Below are 24652 nucleotides of genomic sequence, written 5' to 3' on the forward strand. Positions count from 1 at the left end.
TAAGAGGTTTATAAATACATTACTAACCTTAACTTTCTTGTCTATATTTTTAGAAAGATGTGATTATGTTATACCCTTGCTGTTTATTCCCCTCAAAAACAATCTTTTATGTAGCTCTCCGACTGCTATGCAAGATTTGGTGCATTAAACTGGGTGGGTTTTTCATCCCAAATAATCACTGATAGTTGGCAGTTACCCTTGTTTTCTAACAGATAACCCAATAAAAATGACGTGGATTATTATACTGCCTTTTCCTAAACAGAAGAAAATACTCCCCATTTCCTATTACATTCTTTTTTAATCTAGAGGTAGGGAAGTAATGGTGCGATCAAAGGCTAGGCTGACAGAAGTCAAAATGAAAACATGCACCAAGTTTGTTGATTAGCCACATTTAAGTGACTGAGAAAGTAAGTTTGAACAAGATGCTAATCAGTTAGGAAGAATTTAAGAAAGTGACAGGCACAACAGATCCGAGTGGAGAGATCAGCCCAAACCAGTGTTTTTAACCCACCCACAGAGAAAAACTGCAAAAACGTCCAGCCAGAACTAGTGTCTCTTCAAAAATCCCTCACAACCCCTCCTCACCGTTTGTTGTAAGAGCTTGGAGTAAATGTTTTAGTTAAAGTATCCGGACACTAGGGGATGATTAACGGTACAGTTCCATCTGCAGCTTATGGGAAAAACAGAGTGGCCAAGCCCGGTATCCAGATGCTCAATATCATTATTTACCAGCATGTTCCCTATAAAGTTTTAAGAAATGTATTGGATATACTTGAGTGACCACAAAGACCCTTGTGTATTTGATGAAAGGAAACGTGGCTCGATGCTACCTCATTGTCATACAGCGCTGTGCGTATGCACGACTAATGCAATTCCATTTATCAAAACCTGGAGTTTGTATAGATACCTCTGACATCATTAAACATCACATACTGTTTGTTATGCAGAAGGCTGTAAGCATAAAAAAAGATATTCAATATCACTATGTACCACAGTGCCTTCTTCCCATGGACCCATATAGGTGTACACAGCAGACTCTTGTTGGCAATGGTATTCAGTAGCCTGTGTGGGAACTCCACACCAGCAAATTTACATGATCATTGGGACGGAGACTGTTTTCAACCTTATGATAACGATACACATCCTGCGAGGCTGCTAAATCCCTCTATCACATTGGATTGAAGTGGAAAAAGGGATTGCCGGTTTCACTGTTTATGTGCCTTGCCCTGGTCCTCCCCATCATCCATGGATATATCCTCTGAAAGCCCATTTAGCTGAGACTTGCCAGGTACTGTTCCATCAGAGGATGAACCCATCCCTGTGGCCCCTCGTGGTTGCATGGAAATAGGTACCCCAAGTCCATTACCTCCCACCTGTCCTTCTCCCTTGCCCCCGAAGTTAAAAAGCTTTCCAGGGTTGAAGGGCTTAGTTGGAGAGTGGGCTCTCTCCGGTGTAGCTTCTCTTCTTGTTTCTGGGGATTTCAAGAACTTGAAGCTGAGGAAGCTAGGGATTTTAGTGTCTCCCCCTGGGGGTGATTGTGGAGATTTGGCATTGGTCCCTGACAAAAACTTGCTCTGCAGGGGAATAATTTGCTTTAGTTTTAGCACATTATTGCTGGCCAGCAGTGAGCTGGGCCTCTTCGGTTTGTCATGGGTGTTCCCCCCAGAGGGGCCACATGGCTTAGGTTTACTTGTGTTTTTTTCATGGGATTGGGAGTCTTGCCCAGGGGGTCTTCCTTCATCGGCTCCTCGGGATTCCCGCTCTTTTCGAGCATGGTAATCAGCGTGACGCTGCCTCTCCTCCTCCTCCCGCTTCCTGCGCTGCTGTTGCTGGTAGCGATGCTGAGCCTGGCGCTCATGTTTCTGCAGATCACAAATAATGGAAAAACATGAGGGTGAGTATATTACTATTGGCTTGTAGATGTTTTCTGTATGTTTAGGCCTATCTTTTATAGATTCCAATAAAAAATACAGTTAATCTGCGCTGACAGACAGTGATCACAATAAAATTGATTCACATTCCAGCTTACTACCTTAAACGCTTCTCTCCTTTGATATTCCAGCTTTGCCATTTCCTCAGCCACCCATCCTGGGATGTCTGGAATTACCACATGTATGATGTACTTCAGGAGCAATGCAAAGTGCTGCAGGGAAAGAGTCATTGAGAACATTACACAGCTTTAGACTCATGTGCAGGCCAGACAAGATTACAAGATAGAATACTCAAGTGTTCTCGTCTTAGAGAAACAAACATAAATACTTTCTATTCTTATAGTTAGTAAAAAGCCATCAGTGTGATGCAAGCAAATGTAATCGCCAAAATGCCTTTAATTCTGCGTGAACATACTGGAAGGCGGAGTTTTGGTTACTGGCATATAGTTTGGCCAAGGCATATATTATGGCTACAGCATCTATCTGCTAGTGCTAGTGATTTGAACCAAACTTTAGGAATCTCAGCTTGAATGCCATGATGAGCCCCAAGTTGTAATGGAAATTATAGCAGCTAGTATATTCAGAGGTAGTAAAGTTCAGTCAAGTTTACCATAGAGTTGTCAATGTTTTGTCTTGCAACCCAACAAACTTCAACTTACCAACTCGGGAAGAGCCAAGTTAACCCAGAACTTTATTAAACTCAATATCACCATCAGATATGACAAACAACTTGACAACTATTAAGTGGAACTCAACAGAACTTGATGGTAGACTTCCAATGTCCAACTTGACAACATACAACGCTGCAGTAAGCTGCACTCTAACAGGTTCCTCCAATGTGTGCAGCCAACACATAAGAAGATTAGAGATTGCACATAGAATTGGCAACACAAGAAAAGGTAAATGGAATACAAAGCAAATGTATGCAAAATATAAAACCCATATAAGTCCCTTACTACCCCACAAAAAAGTGGTGCAAGTCATATATATAAATAGATTTACTGAAATGAACTTTTTATAAGTCATGTATTTATAAGGGTCAGTCAAACCTCCTTAATAAACTCTATTTTTATGCATTCACAATTTACCTTTTATGCATTCTGCACCCGACATTTCTTTTTTTGTCTCACACATACCATAACAAACCAAGACAAATACAGGTGAAATGCACACATGCTAGAAACACTGGTATTTACCATAAGGTAGAAGGGGGAGAATGACTGCTACAAACCTCTAGGACCACAATAAATATGATCACACTTTCAGGTCCCAGCCACGGTAGGAGTCTCTGTAGCTGCCCGCACTGACCAATCAGGTAACAGTTCACAATTATGGCTATAACACCCATTGCCTCCATCACATTCTGGAAAGGAAAGACATGGTGATAATCATCAAGCATGGCTTTTGAAAAGTGTCACACTTTGCCATTTTCTGCCAACATCTATATTACCCTGGAGCCCTAAAGAAAAAGTTTTTTTTCCATTAACTGGAATAACAGGCCGGTTTCCACAATCATACTATAAACCTTAATAAACACATAATTGAATTATATAGTGCGATCATGTTCTGTAATATATATATGTATGTGTGTACTTGAGAAAAAAATTATAAGAGTTTATGTTAAGGGAATATTAAATAACTGATTCAAAATGTAATAAAGGGGATTCAGTCATTCTGTTGTCTAACATTACTTTCCAAACCCACCAACTCCTTACTTGCCACTGTCCTATACCATCCACACGGCGACCAAATGGTCTCTGATACCCACTGCATAGCTTGAAGGCATCACTGCGTATTTCAATGATATTGTTAATAAGGGCACATAATGCAGCAAGTGGGAAGGCCGAAGAGAAGAGGACCACATAGCCAAACTGCACAAACATCTCTTGGTAATCCTGAAAAGTATCCTGGGAAAGAGAAATGGTCTTATGAAGCTGTTTGTGTTGCTAACTACAGTACACGGGATAAAGAAAATTCAAGACGGCTAAGCAAGTCACAGCAATAAACATTTCCACAATACAAAATCTAGAACCATATAGACAGTATACGCCTAGAAAAATTACCTAATTCTGAAAAGGAATTTAAGGACAGCACGATTTGTGAGTGATAAATTATATCGCAACAATGGGGTCATTATTAATATATACTGTATATAAGTGAGTATGTTGCAGGATAAAAGGTCTTTAGAAATAAACCCATTGTGTTAATGTACTTGCTTACTATTGTTACAAGAAATAGATAAAATGTGGACCGCAAGCTATATTTACTAAGGTCCATGTTGAAGGTACAGAATAAGATAGCTACAGATCAGATTCGGAGGGGATTTATGTGGAACTCCGTACAAGCAAGTATTTACCAAATCTGATTGAACCCTACGCTCAAGATAACTTCTAGCAAACACAGTATTTCTAGATGCTTATTTCAACCAAATTAACTGGAGCCATAACGCAAACTGCTGAAAAGCATGTAATACCACATCTGTGCTATTTGCATATATACATTTAGTCTATGTCATATCTTTTAAAGGGCCAGCATAAAAAAACAAAGCCGCATAAGATTATGGGACCTCAGAGGTCTCTTCAGATCAAATACTTTTTTCTTTGCTAGGCCATTAAGCAGTATCACCTTTGACTAATTACTCTATCTTCCCTTGGACTAACACGGCTATGTCCTAATTCATAAAAGCATATTCAATTATACACATGGATTTCACCCCCTCTCACCTCGTACTTCTTCATACAACTTTCCACCTCAGCCTGTGACAGTTTTGTGGGGTAAAACTCATCTGGAGGGACCATCCAGGAGTCTCTTTTCTGCTTCTTATCCAACTCATACTCTTCCTCCTCTCCGCCCTTCCTTAATTCTTCACCCACAGTCACTTTCTTTCTTGATCTCCTGTACTGCCTCAATTTTACGCCAGTCTCCTGTTCTCCTCCATCCTGCAGGCCATCAGTCTCTCTCTCGTCTTCCTCATCCTCTTCCAGCTGAAACACAGAGGCAGGGTCACTGCCTTTCTCTACTAGTGTAGGGCTACCCTCCTGCAGGAACCCATCTTCCTCCTCTTGCTGGGGTAGAATACAGCCTTCTCCTCTTTTCTCACCCTTCTCCACAAAACTAACCCTCTTTAACTTTAGTCCACAATCCATAATACTTTCTTCTTCTGTCTCATCATCTTCAGACGCTATGCCTTCTTCCTCCTCCTCTGGCACTCCACATCCTCCATTTAGGCACTTTTTGCGCCCAACTGAACCAGGTTCCATTGAGTCCCCAGAGAACCATGTTGGGCGCTGAGGGATAACATACTTCTGCAACATCCTCCTCAAGCCATGGTGAATGATATGCCAGGCTGATTGTGGATTCAATTCTCCTTGCTGGATTTTCTGGTAGAGGTGGGGCTGTGAGACCTCCTTCATGTTCTGCAGGAATTGGCGTATGACCAGGAGCGTGGCCAGCATCTGTGTATGGGGGCAACAAGGCACTTCTGGGATCAGGCATGGACACCATGGACCCTGTCTATTAAATGGTGCAAATTAATATTGCACCTTACAGAATATGACACTGCAATTCCCTAGATGATTTTAATAACATAAATGACAGATTTTCTTTGGGGTATTACATATTTACCAATGTAAAATATATGAAATATGTACGTCCCTCAAAAGAAAAAAATGTAACTAAATGATATATGTGTGTGTAAAAGCAGCGTCACAGCTCTTTGTCTGTAATACTGATTTCACTGCTTTACAGAGACAGAGTGGAAATTGGTTCTCCCACTGCCTGTGCTATGAAAAGGGTGGGACATATGGGGGCAACAACGCACTTCTGGGATCAGGCATGGACACCATGGACCCTGTCATCATGTTATATCACATAAGCCATAGATTACATCACCTTTTTTCTGTACTTAACTTATCGTGAGAACACACATTTTATTGGCCCCTTGTTTGGTAGCTTGGGTTTTGGGTAAAGGCAACCCACTGAAATCAGTGCTGTTTAAACCCACATTTTGGCAATAGTTGCTGTAGTACATGCTATACTCTGGGCACTGCTTAACCAAAAATTGGCTACTGGATAATTACATGATAGCTTGGGGTGTATTTCTAAGATATTATTTAAATAAATGTTTATTGATAACTTTGCGGTGTTCATCTATTCAAGCTCATAACCTGATTTTCTTTTTAACACATTATCCCAATTTCTTACTATTTTTATTTAGTACTTTGCTTACATTCTGGATATTGATGACATTTTTTCCTATAATTATTCAACAGTAAGATAAATATTCCCTGAATAGATGTCCAGAATTAACCTCCACTTTTTTGTTTTTCATAAATAATGAATCTTTAAAAGTAGGTCTCTTTCCTAAAGCATCTAGGAATAAGATTTTGTTCCAAGTATTTATCTAATAGCATTATATTCCACCAGTTAAATTTACCAATGTTACCATTTTTTTTTTCTTACCAAAGAGCTTCACAAACTTTCAGCCCCGAGTCTCTCACTCTACTTAGTAGAGTGGCACCAATCTTAAGAAAATTCTTAATCCAGGCAAAATGGATCTTTTATTTAAGCAAAACCCTTGCTATTTTTTCTGAATGTGAAATCACTTATATTATATGACATACAGAATTTCTTCCATTATACTCACAATTGTCCAATATTAGTATTAGTTAAATGATAATTTTTATCATACATTTGCTATGTATTTTTGTTGCTTGTTTACATACATTATATATATGCTGGGAGAATGTTCTTTATTTTATTTTGGTTTATGTTCACTTGAAGTTTACCTCTTTTGACGGTTCTTTGGCGTTTTTGTGTGCAACAGGAGAACACTAGACAAATGATTGCCCATTTGGTTAATATACCTTCTTACTTAGACTTAACTATGTTATTTTTATGCATCAGCTTATTTGGCATTCCATCAGAGGAGGTTTGTGGGAGCCACTGATTTTGGCAGTGTTGTTTTAATAAAAGCAACTTATATTCATACGCCAATATACTAGAGGTGAAATGCCTTTTGGTAACATTTACAGTTAACTAGTTGGAGTAGCTATCATGCATTTTCATTGTGCTCTCTGTTATGCTCCAACATACCCCACATTAGCACCAAGCTTCCCACCCCACCACTCCCTTCATACTTTTGATCTGATGAGACACCCGGCTGATCTGAGTAGTGCCCTGAGGAAGATGAAGAACAGGTGAAACTGAAGGGTGAGGAAAGGAAGGAGAGCATCTTTAGTCTGACGGGTGATGCTTTGGGGGAGAGAGAATACAAGCAGGAGCTGTAAGGTGAGATGGAAAGCAGGTAGGGAGGGAAAAGACAAGGAAAAACAGAGGGAAATGGGAAAAAAAGAGATAATCAACAAAAAATGAAAGAGGGAACTTAACAGAAATGACAGAATTAAGGCAACATCACATGTTCTAGTCCCCATCAATTAACTGGCTCACCAATAATTTAGAAAAGAACACAGGTCTAAAATGATAATTTATTACGTTTATTACATAACATGCTAAGGAATCCAAGCAAACTAATCTCCCCCGGGGGTTTGTGTATGCGGGTACCCCTGGCCAAGGAATTTTCTTTTTCCTTTCTTGATCACCAGTAGTAAGTTATGCTTATTGATGGTTTTTTACTTATTCTCAATCCCTTTATTTGTTGCCAATCATGAGGGTATTATATGACGAAAGGGACCATCACTCTACTTAGGAGACAGCTATTACTTTAAACTGCTGCTCCTTCCCACATCAATTTTACCCATCATTTTCTATCTGTTCTGAATATGTTACCAACAATTAACAGAAACTCTTGTAAAATACTCAAGCATTAAATTGGGGACAAGAGATCAGATAGGTGCTAATGAGTATTAGGATGGTATTAACGTTTATTATGTGCTGATGCATAAAGTGCCATCATATTCAGCTGAGCTATATAAGTGATATGGAGCATACTAAATAAAATATTAGTTATGTATTTAAAGCTCCTTTTTTTCTGATTTGGGGTTATGGCTTGTAACAGCCCACCTACTGTCACAGTACAGCTGTATGAAAGGGAAAGCTGGCAGGAAGGCTGTGGTTTTGACTCCCTCACTTCGCTATTCATTATGAAGGACACACACTAGTACGTTTCTCCGGTAAACATTGCATAATGCATAATTTAATGGGAAGGGAGACTGATGCAATCACATGGATCTAACTCTGCGTTACACATGGCCAGCCAAGGTCTTCCGTAGACTCTCACAGGGGTTGGACCTTCATAACATATAATGAAGTCAAGGATACAAAACCACTCTGCGGGAAACTCTCGTGTCAACTCTCCCTTTAGGGAATAGATCCAAAAGAGAAAGAGTTCCAACTGGAAGGTTCTGCAACCTTCTATATGTTAATATCGTACAGCATCAAACAAGAGCCCAAGGGTTTTAGTTAAACATGTGATTCTGCGATTAACTTGTCACTGTCGATTAGAAGAGTAAATAAGTTGTGAAATGCATTTTATTATATTATTATATATTATATATTATATTTTTTTTTTCATGTGCCATTTATTTTCTACATAATGATCCTTCCAAGTAGCATGCATTAACCCTTCACTGCCATAAGGTCACAGAGACAGTTCGCTTTTAGGTCCTTTTGAAGGTGACAATATAGTATTGTGAACTACTGTTACTTACAGTATACCTTATATTGAATATGTAATACCTATATTTCCTCACAATGATCACACTACACTGTGTATTAGATTTTTTTTGTCATGGAATTAAGTCTAGGAAAGGACCTTGTGATAAAAAATATGGAGAAATGGCAGGGAAAAAGCTGCAGTAATAGAAGCTCCAACCGTCCAACAATATGGTATGGTTTTCTCCATTGAACTGCAACCTTGAAGAAGGTGAAGAAGAAAGGGACAGATGGGATGGAAAGGCAAATGGATACATTGAAGGTTGATACAAGCAGTCCTCATTTTACATCATCAACTTACATCAGTCCTCCATTTTAGACCCAACTGCAAGTTACATCATGGTAGACTCAGTGACCATACTATGTTCCCATTATTATGGTGTTTGGCCACTATTGCTGCCGCCAGTGCCCTTCCAATAAAAACTAACTTCCGGCATAGTGCTATTATGCACATATTCCATAACATCTGCTATATTTAAAGCAGTGTACTTAAGATTAACTATAAAGCCCAGTGAGTACTGTGTTTCCTTTATATAGTTACTTTAATTTCATTTCTATAAGCAAAATGGGCATCAGACCTCAAAAAGCAAACAGGCAACAAAAATTTTACTTAACTGATATCATTTTGTCTTATGTCATTTTTTTCCTTAAGCCTAACCATATGTGAACGTGAGGACTGCTTGTATAAGGCAGACTGTGGGACGCTATTTTGTTTTAGTTTTTAAATCAAGAGCTCTTCAAGAGCTGACTTCTACCCAATGACCAATGCATACCACAAACACCTACCTTACCTTAGCTAAGCAACATATGGTCAAAAAGTGAGACAGATTGACTTCAGATTTTAAAAATAATTTGTTGGGTAAGCGCTGATTTCATGCTTTCTTGTACATATTGGTTATTTCAGTAGCAACCCAAAATTTGGGATTCATCGCTTTTAAGGGTGTCTCTTTTTTTTGTACAGTTCTAGGTTATGACCAGACCTAAGGTTTGAGCACCCCACCTGCCACGCAGGTGCCTCAATAATGGTGTCCAGAGAGGGCTTTAAATTGCGTAAGAGTGGGTTAAAATGCAATGCAGTCTCACTGATTTAGCTCCTTGGTAAGCAATACAGCCATGTTACGATTACACAGGACTACTCTGACATAGTTGCAGGCTAAGCAATATATGGCCATATAGCGCAACAGAAATCCCAATATTTATGAGTCTGATAGGTGCTTTTAAACAGTATTTGCTAGGTGTGTGCAAATTCCTCGCTTTGCTGTATGATCTGTATTTTATCACTGACCTTTTCCCTTTGCATTTTTTGAGGATTTGCCTATGATGGAATGGCTTGTTTAAGAAAAAAGGCATTTTATCGGTATGGGTCTTTTATCAGCTGCTGTTTGTTGTATGTATATGTATGTATATACATATGTATTAAGTTTTGTATGCAACCTGAAAAAATGCAATTTTCAAATACATCACAGTTTGTTAGTAAGATTCCTTGACCCTTATATATCACATGAATTATACATGCTACTATAATTAATGGATTTTGGTCGACTGTCCCTGAAATGTGCTTCTAACACTATATATGGATCCTCACCAAAAACCACAGCCCAAACAAAAAATACAAACTTACCTCCTTCAGTCGCTCCATGTCTTTGAGGTAGAACCCGATATAGAAAAGACTCAGGTAGGAATTTACAAACTGGAACTTAAGGGAGACGGGTAAAATAAAAACATACAGTGTCAAAACATGAGAAAGAAAAACGGAGAAAGCATAAACTGTATGTAAACGACTATGCATAAAGATGATTATGCTGGAGTGAGAGAATGGGTGGAATGGTGATTTACTAATTAATGAGAAACAAAGAGAGGGTCAAGGTCACTCAGCATATAACTTGCCTCCATGAAGAGGTCAATTCTCGTTCAAACTACCATCCAAATTGTTTATTTCTCTAATGCAAGATTCAAATCAGTTGCTTCCCAAAATAACCCAATTAACTACATGGAATACACACTTTTCAAGAGTCAAGCAATGAGTAGGTGTCTAGGACTGTAATGGAACTTGCAGCACACCTTGTGGTCCTCTAAAAGATGTGGCTGTCAGATCTCTTGCATGCATTCTAACCTCATATAGCCTTAATCCAGTGCACATCTAGGAATACAATAGTGTTTGGAGCATTCTACTTACTAAAACAATTTTGATGATGAGATGTTTCTCATAGGCACTCTGTAAACGGTAATTCTCTGCAAAGAATGAAAAGACGTATTGGTAAAAGAAGGCACATGTTTTAACAATGAGAGAAAGCAATGATGACAGAGGGAAGATCCTGTTTTAGATTCTGCAGAGATCACTTGGTACCAACAATTCTTTGAGACTTACATTGATGTATGGTAAGTCATACATCATGCCACCACTTAGATCTAATATCATGGCAGACTCAGTCCTTATTTTATTATGGTTTTTGGCCACAATAAGTAATGCTGCCCCATGTTCTCATGTTCCCAATAAAACATTCTCCACTCTCTATAATAGGCCCTTAGCAAGAAACTGCGAAATACAGAAATACAGAGGATAAAGCAATAAACTAGAACAGAGAACACTACATAAAGACACAATGAAAAACTGGAATATGGAAAAGAATAAACAGAGGGATATATCCTGATGGCAGGAGAAAAAGAGATCTATCATACCCATATCATTTAACCAGTATGCTATCTTCCTGTAAACCTCGTCACAGGAACTAACTATGACAGCCAGGAGGATCTTGGGGAAGAAACGCACAAGCCGAGGGAGCTCCTTTATACTTAGCACAAACTCCTGCCGAAAGATAGAGAAGCATAGAATGAGTGATGCTGGGTAGTTGCCTTAATATAGAAATATTGCTGCAATTGGAAATCAGGTTAATTATAAAAGTCACGTGCTTTCAAAGCCAGCCCCAGGACCATCAGTGCATCTTACTGAGCGAATGTTCATGATCACATATAGACATATCACATATCAGTAGCTTCATCATTTTGACAGATCCATTGGTGCTTATGTAATAGTCAACTGTGACAGGTTTATGACAAACTGCGCAGCTGGTGTGTACAAAATCTGGAAGCTCAATGTCACATTGGTGTATGGTGTTAGAGTGTTTGTGTATGGTCTTAGCAGAGATGAATGATGTATCTTCATTACTGTACATCATCTTAAGGAACTAATAAAACCAGCCATAGCCCCCACATAGCTTCCACTAGGTACCACCTATGCAGCACCTAGAAGAAACTAATAAAGCAACTGGAGGTACTGCAACTGTACATCACCTTGAAGGAGCTAATAAAGGAGACCCACTGCATACCTCCTACTCTGGGTCGTTTGGTTAAACCTCCATGGTGGTCAGACAGCCTTTGCCAAGCCAAATACTCATTGGGGATCAGGTAATTATAGTTCATCAATAACCATTAGAACAACTGTATTAGTACCGTACATTTCTAGGGCCAAATGAATATAACTTGGAGAGTAGAATGTTTAGAATAAGTGTAAGAAAATGTTTCTCCACTTAGCAGTTAGAACATTTTCCCAGCAAAAGTGGTAGGGGTTAATACAGTAAGGAAAAATGATGCATGAATGGGATATGCAAAAAATCTAGAAGTTAAGTTTGAGGTCTAACTGGAGTAAAACTAGAAGGCTAAATGGGCCAAATGGTTGTTATTCCCATCAAATTCTATATTTTCTACCTAGTGGCTACATTTGCTCAGGTCAGTTTTGAGAACACTCTGTGGGTCACTCTGATGATGTAACTACTATTCTAAAATAAAAGACTGAAATCAGTAAGGTTTACATAAAATCAGAAACCAAATATTACTGCACTAGTAAGTTTTGCTCAGAAATAAATATTCCACTAACCTGAAGCTCAAAGCAAGCCAGCATCACTACAAAAACAAAACATAGACAGGACACGCAGACTGGGAGACTGACGCAGGACTGGAAAAGTAGACGTTTCCAGGGTGGGTAGTAGAACTCTTCACAGTTGGTCACTGGACTAATCCTCTTGACACCCTTTGGAAACATTATAAATCATGAGAAATGCTATTAGGAGAGATCAGATTAAAGAAGCGATATTTGTTTGTAGGGGAATCTAGTCCTCACTTATCACCACTTTTATCAGTACTGTTTGCATTAGGGCCAAGACTGCTAACTGCTGACCCAGCATAATGCACATTTTATTTGGAGAGATTTCGTTTGCGTCCTCTCACAGGATAAACTTTGCACAGTTCTTCTTGCTGGAGTATCTTATTGGTGTTATCCGTTCATCGCTCACACTGACTGAATGGCGAATTAAAATGTTTAAAACAACTGTAAACTACTGTTTTAGTGAGTATTCCTTAAGATCCCATATAAACATTACCTTACTCAGTCTCATTACTCTAACATGTCACTCACCCTGAATTGAGGACGTGGCTCCTCAATAAACTCAGCAGGGGTGTCCAGTGTGCCCCATTTGTAGGCCTGCTCTGCTCCTCTTCGTTTCCAACCCTCCAGGAAAAGTGTAGCCCAAATGACATTGAAAAGGGCAAAGACCACACAGCAAATATCACGACTGGTCTGAAAAATGACACAAGGTGAATAGCTGAAGGGCCAGGCACCAAGATAGGACAAATGCAAACAACACATCGACACATAAAACCCTACCCTTCTTCTACACAATTTTTATTAACAGTCATTGTTTCAGGAGAAAAACATTGCTCCCTTTCCAAGCTTTTAACTAAAGTTACAAAGTTATTGTACAACTTTTTATTAAGGCAAATCAAAGTAAATGAACAAATCTTTCTTGGAAAGATACACCAGTAAGACATCCCTCGCTTTCAACTGTACTTAGAAGGCAGACATGCTGTATCAAGTGAACTTGGTTCTGTCCCAGAAATAGTCTGAGACACAGAATAGCCCGTATCATCTTTTTGGTTGGAATTCTGAATAGCAATTTCTCCATGAAAAGGCTGTCAAGTCCATGGAAACAGCAATAGTAAAATGGTATGACCTTTGACTAAAGGTCCACATTTGTTTCCAGTAAGACTCATTTACTTTTACTGTTACTATCTGTAGACAGTTTGTATTTCAACCTCTTCTGTGGTTTAATAAATTCAAGGAAATCACCCACTCAGTAACCCCAGACGACACCAGGCCCATGGGTATTTGCTAGGCCATAGCCACCAGTGAATTTTAAATTCTCACCTAGAACTTCTGCATTGAAGGTAAAAGCTTATGAGGTACCTGGTGAGTAATTTGTTCAAAATAAAAACTGCCATTTTCAGTGACCAAATTATATAACACTAAGGGGAATGTCAGAAGGCCATGAGCTATTAGCTAAGTTACAACCAAGGTGACACAGTACAGACTTGCCTATTAGGCAAGTTTATTCGTTAAGGTCCATGTTCTTATTAGTGCTAACACGACTGACCAAAAAAAGACCAGTACTCAAAATTACAGACAAGTCAATTCTAAGTAGCAACTCGACTAGTCACAGTTACAATGCTGTCAAGTGCTTTTGAGTTTCTTTTGAAGATAAGTTTCATTTACCAGCTGTAGAATTGCTGTCAAATACCTGAGGTACTGGAGTTGACGGCTCAGTCTGTTTGACTAGTTCTAAGTCAGCTCACTTTCCCGCGGAGTTGTGTTGATTTGACAAGTTTTAACCCCCTTTTCAAGTGACAGCTTAAGTTGTTGTGAAAAGGCGAGTTGCTATGCTTTCCCTTGTACCTCCATGCAAGTTGCAAGTCAGATCCACTTGAAATCTAGTGAAGCTGGCAGTCCACAAATTGCTCTACTTACAAACAATCAAGGTTGGCAAAAAAGGACTCCAGTATCATTTACATGTCTCACACTGATGATAGCCTCCTGAGCTGTCCAGCAGCCATCTTACCCCCTTCCAGCATGCCTTGTGAGTTTAACTGTATGTGCAGTTACACTTACAATAAATAACACCACATGTTTACCTCTTAAACATGTAGGAGAAATGTGCCATAAGTTTCTAACATTTTACCTGAGCATAGTAAATGTAACCTGACTTGCATACTATTTACTATTCCTCAGCCTCTAACGACACTGGGAAGGGTGACTAAAACTGGCATAAATGTAGCCATCATATGAATAGCATGAATTGGACTGTAACAAATACATCTTAAGGCTGGGCGGGACAAACCCTGGACACCTGGTTGCCATGGCGACTAGAGCACTCCCTGGCACCCAGGGTTGGGCGCCTCATGGCACCAGCTTCACCTCGCCCCTGCAGGAAAGCATAGGGTGCCGGATTCACTAGGGCAGAAGATAGGCAGCAGCGTGTCTCCATGAGGTAAGAGGGGGAGTAGTGTTTGTGAGTATGTGTGCATTTATATATGTGTATAGTGTTCTCTGTGTGGTTTTTAAAAGCATTAGGAAGACTTCTTAAGGGGAAGAGTGCATGACTGCATCGCTAAGATAACCTCCTACTGTCAAGCGATACCTATTTATCGCTTGACAAGATGGTGACAAAACTGGTCCACAAGTGGACTTTACAAGAGTTGTACCCTAACGGTGACTTAAGGTGCCCAAGCACATAAGAGTTAATGGATAAAAGACACACTTGAGCCAAATGCTTCATATGGCACATTTAAACACACAAGAACCTTTGACCTTTCTTTGAAATTACTTTTATAGACGCAAGATATCATCACAAAAAAACCGAAACAATAAATACCTATGCTCCCTTAACGCCTGAACCACTCCTCAGCACTTACTAATGGAGGAGGCAGCTAAGCTACTTCACACTTCATGTCACTGTCATTTGCACCTCAGCTGTGACTCTTCCTCAGCCTTTTGTCCTTACTTCTTCAAGACAGGAATTCAATATATAAAGGGCATCTTGTGCCCTGGGAGCTCTGGGGTATCTCATTCCAAAACTGGACTCAGAGAGTTCATCTTACACTTCTGTTTCAGGATCAGATCATGAACCTTGACATTTATAACACAAATAAATGTTCACCGATCAGCCATTGCAGTATGACCACTGACAGGTGAAGTGAATAACACTGAGAATCGTATCATGGCACCTGTCAGTGGGTGGGATATATTAGGTACCAATTGAACATTTTGTCCTCAAAGTAGTAGGTGTAGGAAAAATGGGTAAGCATAAGGATCTGACTGACTTTCACAAGGACCAAATTGTGATGGCTGGACGACTGGGTCCCAACATCTCTAAAACTGCAGTTCTTGTGGGGTGCAGTGGTCAAAAGTGGTCCAAGGAAGGAAAAGCGGTGAACCAGTGACAGGGTCATGGGTGGCCAAGGCTCATTGATGCAAGTAGGGGCAAAGGCTAACCCATATGGTCAAATCCAACAGATGAGCTTCTGTAGCTCAAATTGCTGAAAAAGTGAATGCTGGTTCTGAAAGAAAGGTGTCAGAACACACAGTATATCACAGTTTGTTGTGTATGGGGCTGAGTAGCTGCAAACCAGTTAGGTTGTCCATACTGACCCCTGTCCACTGCCGAAAGTGCCTACAATGGGCACGTGAGCATAAGAACTGGACCACTGAGCAGGTTGATGGCCGGGTGCGTGAGCATCGCTAACCTGGAGAACACATGCCACCAGTATGCATCCATGGAGGCCCCACCCTGCAACATCTTGCTGCCAGACACCACAGCACACCTTCAGAGGTCTAGTGGAGTCCATGCCTCAACGGGTCAGGACTGTTGTAGTGACAAAAATGGGACCTACACAATGTTAGGCAGGTGGTCATAATGTTATTACTGATCAGTGTATGAAACTGTTTTGCAAAGGAAGCAATCTTCTGTTGTACTTCCAGCTGTATTTACACCCTGCTGAAGAATCTTTTCTGCCTGTGGCAGGAAATATATTAATTATATTAATATATTAATCCTGCCAGTGGTATAAAATGTATTAATTATATTAATATATTAATGGAATATTTACACATAAAGTGTGTATTTCCTTTAAAATAATTATGTTTTTTTTTTAATAAATCTTATATTTTAATGACTTTACCTGGTCAGACTCGGTAAAGAACCACAGCATCATGCCAAACATGGCAGGATAGACCAATGACGAAGTGTAGAATCCAAGCCAGGAGAAGTACATGGCAACCTTCACCCCGAAATAGTCACATATCTCATCTGTACAAAGAGATATAATTTGTTGAGAATAACTAACATGCTTTACTGCACACGATGCCCACATTAAAATAAGAATATCATTTCTAGCTGTTACTTTTATAGGGAACTAGATTAATAATGAAGCCCAATGAAGCCATCTAGATTGTAAGCTCGTTTGAGCAGGGCCCTCCTCACCTGTTGTTTCAAATTGAGTCAAATTGTTATGTTTTATATTATATATATACGTGTTATGTCCTGTTTACCCATTGTACAGAGCTGCAGAATATGGTGCTATAGAAAACGAAAAGAATTAATGATAATAACATGGAAACAAATTATTAAAAAGCTTGATACTACTATATACACAATGTATTTTTTTAGTTGATATAATATGAATGATTTCATATGAATAACAAAATAATTAAAATAGATAGGTGTCCTGCATCCTTAGACAGAACTTATAAAAGATGTTTCTTGTAAAGTAGTCAAGCCTCTCCTCCTTAACATTTTCGTAAAGAATATTACAGAAAAACTTGTATTACCAAGAGGTTGCCTCTCACAAACAGCCTGGACCCAGGACTTCATGAGCCGGCTCAGTATCCGCTGTTCATGGACAGGAAACACCTGCTGGATGACCCCACGAGCAGTAAGTTCTGGGACTGCAACAGTGATGAGGTGATGTACAATAAGCAAGAGTAGAAGAATGAAGGAGGAGGAAAAATAAGGTAAAATAAGAATGAGAGTAATTAAACAGCAATAACAGAAGGCATAAGGGGATATTTAATTACACCAATAAGCTTGTGTAAAAGCCTACTCACTGATTGGTTGCCCTTCCAGGAAGTGGATATTATGCAGAGATTCACCATGTTTGGCTCTGAGGTTCTCCATCCAGTACCTGATGATGCTCTGGCGTTCCTGCACAATACCAGACATTTATTAATAAGCTGTGTCTCTCTTATTTCAAAACAAAACACGTTCTACATAAACCTGTGCAGCACAAGGCATTTCAATAAGTCAAGGCCCAGCACCATGCTCAAAGAGGTATTCTGGAACTGCGCCACTAAACAAAGTGAACAGATGAGATCCTACAAAGCAGAAACTAAAACAGCAGTATTAATGCATTGTGATAACAATGCTGGGACTGTACCTCATGTATTTCCGTTACAGATGTGTTCCAACATTTTACAATCAGGGCTGGTCCAAGCATTTTTGTTGTGGCAGCAGAAGTATATCACGTAATAAAGCAGATAGACACCATATATAACGCAACAGAATATAACATCATAATGCACAGGAATATCACATCATAACACAGGGAAACATCATATTATACAGTAACTAAGAAATATCACATAACACAGAGAAACATCATATTACCAGTACAACTAAGAAATATCATATAACTCAGAGAGATATCTCACTATAAGGCAGTGATATCACATCACAAAACAGAGATACAACATCATAACGCGGAGGAATATTACATTATACTGCAGAAAAAATGAGGCAGAGAGATATCACAAATATTCAGCTTTCTCACAAGTATGTCACAATTATTTCTGGGACAACATTTTGGCAAAACACAACTTTAGCGGGCAGATATAATTAAGTAGTGCTTAATTTAATAAATAAACCTAATTAATGAGTATGGCCCGACATCCCTATAATTTGATGCAAACCGAAATGAGAGTGTCTGAGTCACCCCAGACAATAGGAGACCCTTAAGGGTTAAAAGCCTTGTCAATGTGTCTGAATTAAAAATCGACTTTATTAGATATTAGATGAAATGCAATGGATATCAATAAAAACCTATATAAAAAGAAAAAAGCAATGAAAAATGTGTTTGAAAGTGAATCAAAACAAATAAATGGTTGATAGTTGTTGCTTTTAATCAATATTTAGTATAGTTTATTTTTAATTCAGACACATTACGTGAATAAGCTATTCTAAGGTTATCTAGTCTTTTTATTTTGTTGCCAGATCACAGATTGGCGTGCAGGGAAGAATCTGAGCGCACTAAAGCAGAACACGATGGAGGGCTCAATTATCAATTTTTCGGTGGTCCGAGTGGCGGACACCAGAATTCTTTGTCGCAGACCAGTGTACACCACAAAGAGCTTCAGCGTCTGCTAATCAGACCACCGATAAAAGTGATAATTGAATCCTGGGGACTTGGCACACGACCCCCCACTGCAACTGCACTATAGGCTGGTGCCTCGCTTGCCTATAGGTAGTGCTGGTCCTGCTACCAAAGGGTTCCTACAGTGTGGGCCATGCCAAAACAGAAACATTAAAGGGGATTTCTCACTATTTTTATTAGTATCACACAAAGCACATTTTCAAAGCAATTCTAATGTTCACATAATGTATCAGAGAGCTGCATATTAGCCATTTGTATCTGTTCTAGTTCTGCTATCTTATCCCAATCAGTAGACAAACACCCTTATCATACTACGAAATGGCCTGGTCTTAATTACCCAGGCAGCCTCCTATACATTACTGGTACATTACTCCACATGTGCATTTAATACACAAAGAAAAATATATTATTTTTCAATGGAACTTTAGGAACTGTTTTGTCGATTCACTACACCAAAGTTCTGAATAGCTATTATTCTACTTTGATGCAGGAAATACTTTAAAGTCAGCCATATCCTTTCATAATCTGCTTCATATGAACAAGAATTGCTATTCTAACCTATCAAAGGTATATACAGGATGATTTTTCCCGACATAAGCCTTCCCTTTGTATTACCTTAAGTCTGCTAGCAGTGGATAATTCGACAATCTAAGCTTCCCCACACTTTTAGCTGTTGTAGAAAAACCCAAGCCTGAGAGTTCAACAACATATCATGATTGTGATTATGATTGTTTAAGGCTACTTGAATACATTCATGAGTCAGTAGTGTGGATTGAGACACTATTTCTTAAAGTTGCAGTCTTGTCCACAAATTTTTTTTTTTAAACTAAGGTTGGAGTTTAGCGATATCCTTAAATCCTCTGGTGATGCCTGAGATCTGGCCTTTTTACCCATCACTAGATTGTGCTTCCATTTGGACATATGCCATAGCAACACGGACAAATCACAATGACAAGCAAAAATGACATTACAAATACATTGCCACATTTTACAAACAAGCTATAACCCTACTGTCCCAGCATGGATGTTTGCAAAAGCTTCCTAGTGGACAACATTAAGAGGATGAGATAAGTAGTAGGTTGTAGGTAGTGTTGCCAGATGCCATGAACAAAAGGATTGTATACCAAAAACTAAAAGAATATGCCACTAGGTAGCAATTATAGCTTGCAGTTGCCTAAAGGGCTGGCAACAACTTCTCCAGAACAGCCATGCTCCTGCATTAGCTTTCAAAAACCCTGGGGTAAACTACAGAAATAGAACATTAATGCTCCTACATTGTTCCATCAGTGTCATTAGCAAAAGATGTGCTCATACACTGCGGCATGACTCATAACGAGGAAAGCTGTGCCTCTGCAACATGCTATCAAACCATTCGGAAATACTGTATTTCATACCTCCCAACATGTGAAAGAGGGACACTTTTAAAAAAAAATCTCGCGGAACTCACATATACAAGCAATTGCACTTTACAATGTCGCGCTTGCATCGCCACTTAAAACACCGGACAGAGGAAGGGATAGGCGGGACAGGGACAAAAAAATTGGGACTGTCCTTCCTAAATCAGGATAGTTGGGGGCATGGTATTTTATAATATGATTTTAAAATCAGACAGGTGTTTGTCAAGGTAATTCACAAAGGCATTAAGTTAAGGTCAATAGGAGCATTTAAACTGCCGTAACAAAACAGCAATCCAATAAAGTCAGAAAGCGCAGATACATATACCAACCTAGTCCTAAGAAGGTCAGCACAGAGGGATAATATTGGCTACTATGTCAAATGTGGGGAAACAAAATCGCCCAGTGCTGTTATACTGCCCCTTCACTGTGTAACAGTATGTAGAATAGGTGCGACAGCTAGACACACTTAAGTAACAAAGTACTCTGTATCATTCTCTTGACTGTTCCTATAAACACACAATTGAATGGAAAAGATGGCAGAACCTTACCTGAGATGTGAAAAAATTCAACTCATTTTCAATGTTCTGGTAGATATAATCCTCCTCGCAAGAGAAGATCCGAGTTCCACCTCCAAATTCTGCTTTCACTGGCTTTCGCAGTCCAATCTCCTCCGCACCGCGGAGTAAACTACCAAGTGGGGTAGAAATAATAAAACTTTAATAAAAATAGATAAAATGAAGAACACTTAAAATGAGACGGTGGAATGCTGACAATATATTTAGGGTGTACTGGAGTGCTAGAGAAGTGGAGTGTGGTCTATATTTGGATCCTTAAAAAACACACTTTAGAACTGATGTGAGCTCTCTTACATAAAATTTGATTATAATGGCCTCTTCCTGTTTACCCCAAATCTTTTAGAGGTCTAATTAGTTAAACTACACTTCCTGTCTCATTATAAGGATGTACAAGGCTGGGGCATTCTAGTGGTCTTTCTGAATCACTTCCCTGCTCAGCAACTTTATATTTCTCCTGAATCTCTATAACACTTCCACCACTTCCTGTGAAACATACACACAATAATTTTACCTCAAGTCCTACCCCTGTCCTTGCATACAGGAAAATAAATTGCAGTACATTCGAGCATATAGCAGAAAGGCACATACTTTTCATATGTAGATGTGACAAAGAAGGCATAGATTCTTGTGTGCCGCTGATGACGAATCTGCATGATGAGCTCAGGAATACCCAGTCGGACGTGGTTTAGCAGCCATAGTAGAGTGTGGTCATCAGTAGTGTCTGAGCATAAAGTAGTGAAAGGGTAGTACAGCAAGGTTAGTCATAATAAAAATAAAAAGGTGATTTTCTGTTTCTGTGTTCATCACAACTTTCAAATAACAGTATGCTTTTGTGCTACAAGGTTACACGTGTTACAGCCATATCCCACCAAGAGGATCTCTCAGCTGTAAGAGTGCTTGGAATATAGGCATTGAAGGTACTTTTCAGATGTCTGATACATACTTACAGTATGATAAGTGTTGACCTTACAAAGTGACTTTTACCTGGGAACGTCATGACAACATCACAATTTTCTGTGGGCACTGTCTTCATCCAGGATTTGTGTGATGTAATGTAGCGACCAGCCTGCAGAAGGCGCTTCCCAAAAAGCTTATCTGTGAGGCGATAGGAATAAGATGGTATGTAAATTTTATACCTGTCCAGTACATCCAACAAACCGAAATCTATTTAACTGCAAGGACTTAGCATTTGTGAAACTATAGTTTTATAGTGTTTATATAATCCCAATTTTGTGCCACCATTAATACACCATTGTACTGTCAGACTGGATGTGTATAATAGGAGGACAGTCACCTGATAAGGTTATAAGTATTTCAAATATTCCAAATCTACAAAATTGGAATACTTAGGTGAATAACTGTATTTAGCTCTATGGGTTTCTTGTAATTTTTTGATGGCTCCTACATAGTATATTTCTTCTCAGAATTGGCACAAAATCATGCTACATCCTGATAAAAAAACATATGACCACTCATTCATTGAATCCAGAGCCACAACTAGGGATCTTGGTGCCTAGGGCAAGGTCAGAGGTCCTGCCCCATGTTGATGTCATATCCACTTCTGGAGGTGGCTCAAGCTCGCCTTCTCTCTGCAGTGTCTGGGGCAGCTGCCCTCTTTACCCACATAAGTTATGGCCCCTACTGCCTCATCCAACTAGTTATACTCCCCAAAACCCACTAAAATATATGCCCATTGTAAATTGATATGGCCACGTGTTCGGATTTCCTAAAATAGTATAGGAATATATTAATTTCTCACAAGCCATCGTGTTAAACTGCTTAATAGCTGATATGTTAATAGCTGATATGTTCTGCATCATCCACAACTATGCATTGCATAGTAGAAGTAAATCAAACTTCAGAGTCAACTTAGGTATCTTTTTCAAGCTTGTCAGAAAATGAAAGCCTTATCAATTTACTGTCATGTCACAGCTTCTGCATGAACCCACTACTCTGTATGTTGTTCACTGTTAGTCCAGGAAATCCAGCTGAGTATAGCCTATACACAGTTACTTGCTAGATAAAACCCCTCAGCAAAACCGTTTAATATCCATGGAGGTTGTGAATTAGATACCTCCAGCATTGGTTGGGTTTACTAATATACAACCCAGGATTGGACAGCACAAAGGTCAAAGGAATCTGATATTGCCATACACAACACGACTGGCTATAAATATAGCACACTGAAAATGTTTCTAGAAGAAGAAGAGTTAACTATAGCTCAAATTCGCAAACCGGTCACAGCATTGCATCTAATACCAAGTGATAACAAGTGTCACTTGGCACTGAGCATCAACCATTTATACAGACATCGCTTACCAGTGTTCTGTATTAAGTGGTAATTAGCACTTATCATCACTCAATACTACTTATTAGGACAAGTCTATTCATTAGAAGTCAGTCGCAATCACCATCAACCAAGAGAACATAGCAGGGTGCAACACAGCCATATTAAGCCTTGTATCTGTACAGCGCTCCTCTGTGAGTCTTGCCTCAGTCTTAGTCTTCATCGATCAATACTAGACTAGCAAAATTATACTCCAAGCATTTTCAGTAGAGCTGTAATGTTTAATCCTTAAGGACTGGAAATAACCGGCTTCTGTAGGAATGAATAACACATTGCTTAGTGATGCCTAATGTTAAATTGTTTGATAACATGTTAATTAGAGAAATCCTTAAAAGCTGGCAGGCTTACGACCCCAAGGACTGACTTGGAGACAACTGTTGTAGAGAATTTACAAAAGATACATGTTCTCAATCAGCCGAGACTGGATGCTGACAAAGCGATCTTCTATCGTCGTTCCTGCAGCAACGCTCGCTAGTTTCAGCTCACAAATGGTAAAAACAAAGCTACAGATTTTGGTGAAAATCTCATCTGGCTGTTGGGGGTGGATCTGGTGGTGCCAGTGTCCATCAGAAAACAGCTTGCAACTTATAATGTGCAAGCTTCATTTATAAGAATGTTGCTGAAATTGGAAAATCAATTTGGGCTTATTTTCAAATTTTACTAGAAATTATTCCTTTCCTATTGCTATTGGGTGGCTGTAGCAGCATTTATATCCAGTATCTCACAAAAGTGAGTACACCCCTTTTTATTTATATTTTCATGTGACATCACTGAAGAAATTACACTCTGTTACAATGTAAATTATTGAGTGTACAGCCTGTACAACAGTGTAAATTTGCTGTTCCCTAAAAATAACTCAACACACAACCACTAACGTCTAAACCTTGGCAACAAAAGTGAGTACACCCCTAAGTGGAAATGTCCAAATTGGGCCCAATTAGCCATTTCCCCTCCCCGGTGTCATGTCACTCATTAGTATTACAAGGTCTCAGGTGTGAATGGGGAGCAGGGCCGCATACTGCATCAAATTGGTCTGCATGTCGTCCCAGAAGGAAGCCTCTTCTACACATGATGCACAAGAAAGCCTGCAAACAGTTTGGTGAAGACAAGCAGACTGAGGACATGGATTACTGGAACCATGTCCTGTGGTCCAATGAGACCAAGATAAACGTATTTGGTTAAGATGGTGTCAAGCGTGTGTGGCGGCAACCAGGTGAGGAGTACAAAGACAAGTGTGTCTTGCCTACAGTCAAGCATTGTTTGTGGGAGTGTCATGGTCTGGGCTTGCATGAGTGCTGCCGGCACTGGGGAGCTATAGTTCATTTAGGGAACCATGAATGCCAACATGTACTGTGACATATTGAAGCAGAGCATGATCCCCTCCCTTTGCAGACTGGGCCACAGGGCAGTATTCCAACATGATAACAATGCCAAACACACCTCCAAGACGACCACTGCCTTACTAAATAAGCTGAG

The 24652-nt window shown here is 39.4% G+C and overlaps 1 protein-coding gene across 3 annotated transcripts in view; it reads right to left on the reverse strand.

Moving 5' to 3' along the window:
- Window positions 1-578: 578 nt before the first annotated feature.
- ANO8 (anoctamin 8) overlaps window positions 579-24652 on the reverse strand; it is a 43272-nt gene continuing 19198 nt past the window's right edge. Inside the window, exons 2-18 of one of the 3 annotated variants that reach the window (XM_053465759.1) lie at window positions 21814-21924; window positions 21418-21550; window positions 20803-20941; window positions 17536-17632; window positions 17260-17376; window positions 16611-16738; window positions 13015-13176; window positions 12478-12630; window positions 11283-11409; window positions 10780-10835; window positions 10225-10299; window positions 7070-7213; window positions 4655-5386; window positions 3647-3838; window positions 3163-3294; window positions 2033-2143; window positions 579-1862 (exon numbers count right to left, since the gene is read on the reverse strand). In XM_053465759.1, coding sequence (XP_053321734.1) covers window positions 1206-1862; window positions 2033-2143; window positions 3163-3294; window positions 3647-3838; window positions 4655-5386; window positions 7070-7213; window positions 10225-10299; window positions 10780-10835; window positions 11283-11409; window positions 12478-12630; window positions 13015-13176; window positions 16611-16738; window positions 17260-17376; window positions 17536-17632; window positions 20803-20941; window positions 21418-21550; window positions 21814-21924 — 3266 coding nt within the window. In that variant the 3' untranslated portion in view covers window positions 579-1205. Of the gene's footprint in view, window positions 1863-2032; window positions 2144-3162; window positions 3295-3646; window positions 3839-4654; window positions 5441-7069; window positions 7214-10224; window positions 10300-10779; window positions 10836-11282; window positions 11410-12477; window positions 12631-13014; window positions 13177-16610; window positions 16739-17259; window positions 17377-17535; window positions 17633-20802; window positions 20942-21417; window positions 21551-21813; window positions 21925-24652 lie in introns of all 3 variants that reach the window. The other 2 variants (XM_053465758.1, XM_053465760.1) reach the window with 2 other exon arrangements.

This window comes from Spea bombifrons, chromosome 1, assembly GCF_027358695.1.
Source record: "Spea bombifrons isolate aSpeBom1 chromosome 1, aSpeBom1.2.pri, whole genome shotgun sequence".
NCBI classification, from domain to species: domain Eukaryota; kingdom Metazoa; phylum Chordata; class Amphibia; order Anura; family Pelobatidae; genus Spea; species Spea bombifrons.